Source organism: Prionailurus viverrinus, chromosome E2, assembly GCF_022837055.1.
Source record: "Prionailurus viverrinus isolate Anna chromosome E2, UM_Priviv_1.0, whole genome shotgun sequence".
Lineage (NCBI taxonomy): Eukaryota > Metazoa > Chordata > Mammalia > Carnivora > Felidae > Prionailurus > Prionailurus viverrinus.
Genome location: NC_062575.1, coordinates 37,932,808 through 37,943,855, shown reverse-complemented (window position 1 = coordinate 37,943,855; position 11,048 = coordinate 37,932,808). Strand labels below are relative to the sequence as shown.

The 11,048-nt window shown below is 35.9% G+C and overlaps 1 protein-coding gene across 1 annotated transcript in view; it reads right to left on the bottom strand.

Annotated features, from left to right (window-relative positions):
• Positions 1-598: 598 nt before the first annotated feature.
• VPS35 (VPS35 retromer complex component) overlaps positions 599-11,048 on the bottom strand; it is a 28,470-nt gene continuing 18,020 nt past the window's right edge. Inside the window, exons 11-17 of the mRNA XM_047836042.1 lie at positions 9,920-10,127; positions 9,010-9,165; positions 6,276-6,398; positions 4,247-4,426; positions 3,510-3,749; positions 2,242-2,385; positions 599-1,596 (exon numbers count right to left, since the gene is read on the bottom strand). Coding sequence (XP_047691998.1) covers positions 1,417-1,596; positions 2,242-2,385; positions 3,510-3,749; positions 4,247-4,426; positions 6,276-6,398; positions 9,010-9,165; positions 9,920-10,127 — 1,231 coding nt within the window. The 3' untranslated portion in view covers positions 599-1,416. The remainder of the gene's footprint in view (positions 1,597-2,241; positions 2,386-3,509; positions 3,750-4,246; positions 4,427-6,275; positions 6,399-9,009; positions 9,166-9,919; positions 10,128-11,048) is intronic.

The following is an 11,048-nucleotide window of genomic DNA, read 5'->3' as shown; positions in this document are numbered from 1 at the left end:
CAAAAACAACAGTATGTCACTTCTAAGGTCAGGTCATAAAAAGGCATGTGGTTTCCTCTTTGCCCTCTCTCACATGGGTCACTTTGGAAAAGCCAGCTGCTGTCATGAAGACTTTCTAGCTGCCCTTGTAAAGGCCCACAAAGAAAGGAATAGAGGCCTTTAGATAATGGTCATGTGAATAAGCTTGGAAGCCAGTCCCAACCAAACCTTTAGATGGTTGCAGCTCCAGGCAAAATCTTGAGACACCCTAAGCCAGAACCACTGGCTAAGCTGCTCCCAAATTCCTAAGCCAGAACACCATGAGATAAATGTCTGTTGTTTCAACACACTAAGTTTCGGAATAATTTGTTACATGACAGATAAAGGTGGTGAGCCTTCTGGGAATTAATGTGGAAGTACCATGCCTAAGGAGAAGAGAATAAGGCCAAGGAAAGCAAATGAGTATAAACAGAAGAATAGATGGTGCCTTGCTCAAGAAGTGCTTAAAATGAAAGCTTAAAATGAACAAGCAAGTGTTGTACATAAGATTGTCTATTAACGACAGGCATTCTACTAGCTCCTTCTATAAATCTAGCATGAAAGGGTAAAAAGTCCAAAATTGTTAATAGCAACTTTATTGTTTCACTGGTGAAAAAAAAAAAAAAAAATCATGGTAATTGTACGATGCATTTCCCCTTAAATTTACAATGAAGGTTATACATAAATTATACTGATCACGAATTTTCTACTTTATGCTACTTAGAACAAAATTATTTTGATAAATATGCCCAGAGTAAAACATAGGTTCTTAATGAATGACGGAGTCCAAATATGCAAAATATAGCTTTTGGTTTTGACCATGGTGCTTTAAAATTCTCAAACATGCATTAATATATTCTAGTTTTAGGGAAAATATTACACATGGCCTTATCTTGCATTTAGGGAAAAACCCAAGCTGAATTTCACATACAGTATCCCTTTCCTCTAAATTAATCTCAAATTGGACTAGAGAACAAAGAGACAGACACTTTCAGGTTAGTACTCCCAAGTAACGAAAGAAATTACACAACCAACAAAACGAAATAAAGGAAGAAGGGCTTCATTAGTAGCTGAGATAAGTGGTGGTTTGCTGTTTTTTTTGTTGTTGGTGGGTTTTGTTTTTTTGTTTTGTTTTGTTTACAGATCACAGGAGTTTTAAATAGCAGATCAATCGTGCTACCAGGGGTGATCAGACAGATTGAGCACTTATGAAGTGAATAGTTTTATTAAGGTCCTGAAGGTGAGTGTCCGGAGGTGCTGGGTAAAACACATCACAGGTAAGAAACGGGAAACCTACCTCAGCATTTCTGAAAGGCACAATCTATGGAGGGGAAACCTAGTATAATAAAACCCTTACTGGATGTACATGGAAAGAAGTATGGTGAGCCAGTTTCCTTTTTAAAGGATGAGACCTTCATAAATTGGCCCCTCAGATTCTGGTGACTCCCGCCTCAAACGCAAATGCTCCAGTGTGTTATGAAAATGTTTGTTAATCTGCTCTGTTTCTTCACTGGACTCAAGATTTGGGAGGTCTTCTCGTATCTTTTGGATAAGCTGGTTCAAAACCTGAATTGTGACCTACAAAAGAACACGCACAGTTTCATAACCAAGCATGTACGATAAAAAAGAAAAGATAATTCAATAAAAACGTTTTAAAGATTGTCTTACTCGCACCAATCACCAGAGTAATCAATCATAAAAAAAGACATATGAAAACATGATCCCTGCTTTGAGCAACAACTATTGGCAATTCACCAAAACAACCAACAAAACAAAATGAAAAAAAATCAATAAAAATTAGAGCATCACAAACCAATAAAAGAATAGCAAAATTTTACTTAACCTACAAATCTTCAACACTGTACTGCTAAAAGGATAATTCATTTAGGAATTATTCTAAACTTGTATGTGATGACCAATCAGTATACTATATTTGTAAATTATTTTGTGTTTTTCAAACAGACAGGGACTATTTTTTTTATAAAATATTCATAAAAGAGATGAGAATTTCTTGTACATGATGAGTTCTTCTGTTAGAGAGATTCATCTATAGACAGAAAAGGATACTAGAGAATAAAAGAGACTACTAGGTGAATTCTCTAAACTCTGACCCTCTTAAAAAAAAAAGTTATCAAGATCATAAACTTTAATATGTATCAGATCTCTGAAGAGCAGGAAGGGAAGTATTAATTCACTAACAATATTTTATTATAGTTTACTTACCGCATCATTTTCCTTTTCATAAAAATAGATATATCTGTTCAGAATTTCTATAAAAAGTTGCACTTGTAAAGAGGGGTCCATGCACTGATTTGCTATTTTCAGAGCTTTCTTTAAGCATTCCATTACCCTCTTGCCTCCATGAAGCTAGAATAAAAGTGAGGGGATTGGGGGTAAGGGGAGAGTATTAAAGAGATTAATGAATCACAAATGTCCCATTTCACACAAAGAAATAAACAGAACCCTACCCTACACTGGCTCTTTTTTAAGGTACACAACAAATTTAAAACCTCTTCATTTTTTTTTAAAGACACAGCTATATTTTAAAACATGTATTTGTTTTACATATTCACTTTTTTAAAGAGTATCTATTTCTTTAAATGTTTATTTAATTTGAGAGAGAAAATAAAGGAGAGAGAGAATCCCAAGCAGGCTTCACACTGTCAGTGCAAAGCTTGAAGTGGGGCTCAAACTCACAATGAGACCATGACCTGAGCCGTAATCAACAGTGGGATGCTTAACCAACTGAGTCACCCAGATGTCCCTGTTTTACATATTTGTATCTTAAATGTTTTATATTTATTATGTATACCTTTTTTCTTTTTTTTTTTTAGAGAAAATGTGAGCAGGAGAGAGGCAGATAATTTTCTTTTTTAATGTTTATTTTTGAGAGAGAGAGAGAGAGAGAGAGAGAGAGAGAGAGAGACAGACAGACTACGAGCAGGGGAGGGGCAGACAGAGGGGGACACAAAATCTGAAGTAGGCTCCAGGCTCTGAGCTGTCAGCACAGAGCCCAACGTGGGGCTCAAACTCACGAATTGCAGAGATCATGACCTGAGCTGAAGTCGGACACTTAGCCAATTGAGCCACCCAGGCGCCCCAGCAGAGAGAATCTTAAGCAGGCTTCATGCCCCATGTGGAGCCTGACATAGGGCTTGATCTCACAACCATGAGATCATGACCTGAGATGAAATCAGGAGTAGGACGCTTAACCAACTGAGCCACCCAGGCATCCCTGTTATGTATACTTTTTAAAGGTAGTAGTATATACTTGCTGTGTTACAATATCCTTAAAGTGGGTCTTCACCACAGTATGTTAACTCTGTACAGTATACTTTACCATCCATTTCATTTATTTTAATAAACAAGGCAATTTTCTTTGTCAAGTTTCCAAGCACTCCAAATGCTTCACTTCCAGCACACAAGGACCCGGCAGCTACTTCCAGCAAACAATCCCCTCTTCTATGACCAGGAATGACCTCCCTCCTTACCTCTTCCCCATTTTTGTCTGTGTTTCTGCCAGACCAGAAGAGATGTGCACAGGTGCTCACAGCTCGGCCCTGATCTGGTTTCTTCAGAAGTTTGGATGCAGCAAGTGCACACTGAGTCCTCAAAGGTTCATGATTCTCTTCACTGAAGCACTTCATCCTCTCAAAAGTACCAATGATCAAGGTGATGGCAGCAAGCTGTGCTTTGGAATCACTGATTTCATCTTCATACAGAGAAAATGCCTGGTGAACAAGAAGCAGAAGAGACCTTTACTACTATCTACTCAAGCATTTTCTAAAGTACTTCCCAACAAACCCCCATCGTGTGAGACACTCTGTAGCACCTTCAGATCACAAGATGCTGACCCCTCCCTTGGAGAAGCACAAGACACAGCTGATATGGAAAGATACTGACAACTTCCAACAAAGAAACTTGTTTTAACTACTGTTTAACCCAGAGTTCCCAAGCTGAATAAAGGTACTTTTTACCCCATGAAACACTTTTACCTAGGCTTACCTAGAAATCTTAAATCTCATTAGCACCCAGTAACTGATCCATTTTCCTGTTCCAAATCAATCAATATGACTACAGTATTAAGGAGTTCCAAGATGGTGGGAAAGGGATAATTACAAATTCAGTTAAGAGACAATCCATGTGCACTAACCGCCATAACTACAGACAGGTGGCTGAACACAGCAAAACTGTAACATTAAACACAGAAAGGAGAACAGACCATCACCTGGGACATAAATTCGTATGCTACTGTTTCGTGATTTTCAAAACCAATTTCTCCAGCAGCTAGAGCCCCTTGAAGAAAAAGTCTTAAGGGTAATTCTGCCAGCTCTGCTTTGATCAAAGCACTGATAGTCTGGTGAGCAAATGAAAAAATCTTCTGGCATTTTTTTTCCCATTTGTCATCCTAAAGGGAAAAAAAAAAATAGTTTAAATTACCTTACTTTCAAGATTAACTTGCTCAAGAATATTCATTTTATGTGAAACATCTTTAGAACAGGGAAAGCAGGAAAGCTGAGCTCAAGGTTCTCCTGGTATCCTTCTTCTGTTTCATTTATAAAGCACACAAATGAATCAAGCACAATGTCTTCTCAAAACATCAATTTGTAGTTACTGACTTGACCATTTTTGTATATTTGGCATTTGTTTTTTCTCATCAGAAAATCAACACATACCCCAATTGGACAGAATTAAGAAAATAATCCAAAGAATTTTAAAAATTGAAATCATCCCTAAATCTACCATCCAGCAATAATCAGCAATAACATTCTGATGTTAAGGTCTTCTTTTTTGTCTATGCAAATCATAACTAACTAGGATCTCTGTTCTGGTTTTGTTTTCTACTTTAACTCACCAGAAGAGTAAAACTGGGTTCGTGCTGCATATACTTGCACCCTTCACTTATTTTGTCATAACTTTTCCTCATGATACGAAGTTACTGGAAATCATTTTAATGACTAGAAACTTTTCACAAACTGGATGTAGGATAACTTACTTAACTACTCCCTTTGGAAATAATCTGCAATATGACAATGAATGCTCTGTATACATAAAGATTTATTGAATCCTTATTTCCTTAGTATAAATTCTTAGAAGAGGACTTTATTAGCTCTTTTAAGGCTCTACTTACATAATGCCAGAGTTTTCTAGAAAGACTGTACTATTTCACATACCCACGATTACCAGATGAGAATTATCATCACACCATTGCCACTGCTGAACCTTATTTTTCTTTCCTTTTTACCAGTTTAATTTCTAAAACAGAGGTTCATTGTTGTAATTACTAGTGAGGTTAGATATTTTATCCATGTTTAACCATCAAAATTTCTTATTAAAGCAATCAATTCTTTTCATTTTAAAAATCAGATAATAGTCAAGGATTAAATGCAATAATCCAAGTATTATACACAGTCCTCGGCATAGTATACGGCACGTAGTAAATGCTGGCTGCTATTTCCATTGTTACTTTCGCCAAAATCTATACATAGAATGCTGGAAAAGGGTCTAAATGAGTGGCTGGCATGATAAAAACTGGCCAAAAGCTGCTATGTCATGCTGGCATATCCACTAAATAAATCTGCTTCTCCACTATTAGAAAAGTAAGTTTACCGAGGCTTACTCCTTAACACTAACTGACTGTCCAACTATCAGGTATGCTATATTTAAGTATTTTCTATAAAACTGTATTATCGAAGACTTAAGTCATGATTCTACTTAAGGAATAAGTGCGTAAAAAAATGTACACAATTCATAAAATAATTCAATTTTAGGCTTTTGGAGAGAGGTTATTATGCAATGTCAGGCCCTTTCATTAGGCAAAGCTACCTTGAATCAGACCTTACCTGTTACGTACTTGCAACCTCTACATGAGATTACTGTATCACTTTAGAATTGGTAAAGACCCTAAGAAAGTAAAATCATTCCTAAACTAAAGCACTCTGAGCCAATTCTCTAATAAACTTATCAATGTCTCACAAGTAATCTTTAAATACAGGAAAAACTCCTAGCATAAATTTATACTGTTTTAATCTTTCATTTCTAAGTGTTTTTATGTGATCCCTCAGCTACTATGCAATCTACCAACACCACTGTTAGGAACACTTAATACAGGATGCATAATGAGTTAACTTATTGAAACAGGAATTTTATTATACCATTGTCTATTTTTTTATATGTCTCAATTTCTATAATAAATAACACATACAGATGAAGAAAAAAAGAAAAAAAAGTAATGACATACTTAAAAGTCAACCCACCACTTTAGAATTCTCTTTGTAGCGAAACGCCAGCTGGTAAGCTGCAAATACCAAAGGTGGCAGTGTGAAGCGAATCCGTTGATTTCCACCAGCTCCAAAATGTTTTCGTGCCGTGTTTAAAATCTGAACCCCCCCAAAAAAAACAAAACCCAAAACGTTAATCTTTCCTGAACTATGATTAATCATTTATAAAATTAAATGAGGGCTCTAATCATTGTCATTGCTACCATTTTTGACTGTATCTAATATGCAGCAGGCTTTACAGTAGATGCTTTACATTTCTTATCTCACTGGGTCAATACAATCAACATCGCAACCAAGACAGATAGTAACCCCATTTCACAAATGAAGAAACCCGAGGTTCAAAGGTAATCTGCCCAAGGTTATACAAGCAGAGACAATGACAGATGTACACATATTTTCATATACATATGTACATAGTATACTGTGTTTATAAAAACTGCAGGCTCTGGGGGAACCTGGGTGGCTCAGTCGATTAAGCGTCCAACTCTTGACTTCGGCTCAGGTCATAATCTCACAGTTCACGGGTTCAAGCCCCACATAGGGCTCTGCGCTGACAGTGGAGAGCCTGCTTGGGATTCTCTCCACCACCACAACCCCCCCAACACTCCTCCCCCGCTGGCGCACGCACTCTGCCTCTCTCTTTCAAGATAAATAAATAAACTAAAAAAATAAATAAGACTAAAATTAGGGGCACCTGGGTGGCTCAGTCGGTTAAGTGTCCAATTTCAGTTCAGTCATGTATTCACTGCTCACGGCTCAGAGCCTAGAACCTGTTTTGGATTCTGTGTCTCCCTCTCTCTCTGCCCCTCCTCTGCTCCTGCTCTTTCTCTCTCTCAAAAATAAACATTAAAAAAAATTTTTTTAATAAATAATTAAAAAATAAATTAAAAAATATAAAAAGACTGCAGGCTCTGAACACAGACTTACATTTAAAAGTAGTTTCTAGGGGTACCTGGGTGGCTCAGTCAGTTAAGCATCTGACTTCAGCTCAGGTCACGATCTTGCAGTTCGTGGGTCCGAGCCCCACATCAGGCTCTGTACTGAGAGCTCAGAGCCTGGAACCTGCTTCGGGTTCTGTGTCTCCTCTCTCTCTGCCCCTCCCTTGCTTATACTCTGCCCCTCTTTCTCTCAAAAATAAACATTAAAAAAAATTTTTAATAAAAAATAAAAAAATAAAAGTAGTTTCTAACACTTACTATCTGAGTGACCCTGAGTAAAGTATTTACCTTCTCTTAGCTATAAAAGTTTCATTTGAAAAATGGGGTAGTATATTTCTCCTAGGGTTGTTGGGAAATCAAGTAATACATGTGAAGTGTTACCAGTTCCTGACACAAGGCAAGTGCTTAGAAAATGTTGGCTATTAGTAGGATGCAAAAACAGTTATATGCACATTGCTGGTATGTCATACCTCCTAATTCAGAAAAAAAAAAAAAAAAAATACCATTAAAGTCAAAAGAAATGACAATATACTTTAAAAAGAGCCATTGTGAAACATCAGGTTTTTCAGAAAAAACACAAATATTCATGAAATATTTTTTAATATGTGTGACACACTGTGTGACATATTCAGATTCTGTATTCACAAAATATCCTCTGATATAATAGACAGATAAGAGAATGCATTCCCCCTTGGGGAGTCAGAGCTAATAATTCTTGTCTTAATTCTCAGTACATAGGCAAAATCAATTGGCTAGATGTGGAAGACATACTTCCTACCACTACATTTGGTATGCAACAAAAAGTGAAAACCAACGTAGCATAAAGGGATCACTTAAAATATCTGAACAATCAGCCAGTCATCGTACACAGATCACACACAGTGCACAGAATGTGACACTGGAGTGCCCAGAATGTTTATCATTAAGCCAAGTCAAAGACTATCATCTTGCCAATAGAAATCAGCTTCTTTTTCACCCTGCTTATGAAGGAGTACAAGAGTGTCAACTATAACAAAAGAAATCAATAGAAGGAGAAAGTCAGGACTCAACCTCAAATAAAAATGTTCCTCATTTTAGCAGTCTAACTATAGAGCTTCATGTATCTAACAACAGTTAAACTCCACCTTGCCCAAACAATAATTAAACAGCCATCTGTGCTACCTTTCATTAAAACAAATCATCTGGTATCAGTCACCAATATTCCTACTCAGGCAACATGTTATTCATTTCACAAAGATTTACTGAGGACTAATGATAAACAAAGGGAGAACCTCAACTGATCGTTCTTTACCAAGAAAAAGAGGTTAAGAAAAAAAGACAATTTTAATTCTAAAGTGTTTTCATAAATTTTCAATGTGGCAAACACATACAACTTATATTTTCAAACCTTCGAAACATAAATACAACTGAATATGAGGACTGCTGTTTATACTTTAAATTTTATTATAATAAACAGTGGACAATTCTAAAAACAGCACAGTTGAAAAAGAAAATGAACATGGAATGAGTACTGAACACCCAACTAAAGGAGGATGGGCTTTCTGCAATTCTTAAGAAGTCTTCAATGAAACTAGAGCAACCAACTTATTCCCAATAAGTTCACAATTATGCATTTATATATAAAGTGAAAGTCCATGGATGTCACTTAATCTTATTCGGTTGCAATTTTTTTTAAACTTTCTAAGGCCACAGCTGCATCAGACCATTCAAGTCACATCTACATGTGATTTCACTAAGAGCTGATGAAGCTGTGTAACTGAGTTAACTCATACCAAGTACTGCTGGTCAGGGTCCTCAGACCGTAGAAGATGAATGAATCTGCCCACAAGGCTCTGCTCATCAGCAAAGTCTTCTGGATCAGGGTCTTCTATGGGCTGATCTGGCTGATCCTGAATCAATGTGGATACCAAATTCATTATGGAATCCACCTATAACACAAGAGACACAGAAACCCATTGAAGTGAAACTATCAGCATATAAAATCAGTCAAAAGTGTTTCTAGTTGTATAAAGTTATCAAATAGTATTAACAATATAATTCCTTTTGTTATAAGAAAGTTTACATATGTTGATACAGATATAGACAAGAGTCTGGAAGAGATGCACCAAATTTTTTTTTGGCATTTTATTTTATTTTTTTAATAGTTTATTTTTTAATTTACATCCAAGTTAGTTAGCATATAGTATAACAATCATTTCAGGAGTAGATTCCTTAATGCCCCTTACCCATTTAGCCCATCCCCCTCCCACAACCCCTCCAGCAACCCTCTGTTTGTTCTCCATACTTAAGGGTCTGTTATGTTTTGTCCCCCTCTGTGTTTTTATATTATTTTTGCTTCCCTTCCCTTATGTTCACCTGTTCTGTGTCTTAAAGTCCTCATATGAGTGAAATCATATGATATTTGTCTTTTTCTGACTAATTTCACTTAGCATAATACCATTTAGTTCCATCCAAAAGATGCACCAAATATTAATTAACAGTATTATTCTCTTACTGGTGAGATTATAATTTCTTCTTTATACATATATATATTTTTTTCTAATTTCTGATTTATATAATGAGTAGCTAATTATAACCTTTTTTAGCATTACTCTCTCCTCCCATTTCATGTGTCTTTCTCAAGATCTAAAATCCTAACTACATTGTCTGTTTTCCTAATATAGCATGTTGGTATTCTCTTACCTGGTCTTGAGAGACAATTTCTGTGTTATAATCCAGAACATTACTAAGCACATAACAACTCATACTCTTTCTGGACTCATAGTCAAAATACTCAAAAAGTGGGTGAAAATGTTTTAATTTCAAGACTGTTAAAATATTGTTGTAAGTGTCAACAGGTATCTTCAAAAGTCTGGTGAGCTCCTTTGAAACTGCACTACTGGTAGCAATACTACAAAAAGAAAAACAACAGCCCTTTAATGAATAAAATTAGCTTTCTATATATAGAAAAACTCATTGCATAAAAATTTTTCACTTATACATTAAAGGAAATAGGTCAAGTGAATCATGCCATCTCAAAATACTCCAATGACCTTCTTCAAGAAGATAGAGATGTCTATCTAAACACAAACGCGTATTCACCTCTTAATTTTCCATTAATACAAATAAGATGTAACACTCTCCAACTCAACGACCAGGTTGTACAGCTTGAGGTAAAATAACTATCTAGAATTTGACATTTCTAAGAAAAGTATTTTAAGTGGTAGTTAAGTTCCTGGGTAGCCAATAAATACTGTATATTCATGATGAAAATCAGTAGTAAGAAAAACCCATGCAAAACTAGCACCTCTACAAAACAGTTTCTTCTGCATCAGATGTTGGTGATTAAGGAAAAGCAGGCTAAATTCAAGGTAGTAGCTCATAGCAGCATTCTGTTGAGATGAGGCATATCCGGGCATTTATAAGACCTTTAGAGGTTGGGATTTCTAATTCCTTATTTTGTCTAATTTTACTTTAAAACTTACTTGGTGGGGGAATGTAGACACATAATTTAATTTTCTCTCATATTTAACGTTCAAGATCTGGAATGTTTTTCAGTTCAAAAAAAAAAATGGAAATAACAAAAAAAAGGGGGGTGGAGTGCCAAATAAAAGGAGGTAAAAGGAAAATGAGAAATCTTCCTGATGTAGCTAAACCACCAGAAAGGAGATGGAAAGGAAAAAGATGGTATGAAGTAAAATTATGAATAATTTTATTATTAAAAATATACTTTTTAATTATTAAAAAATAATTGACCCCATGTTCAGATGCAATGCAGGATGAGACAGTAGGAGGACTTCTGGTGAAAAGGTAAAGGGACCAGAATTGCCCA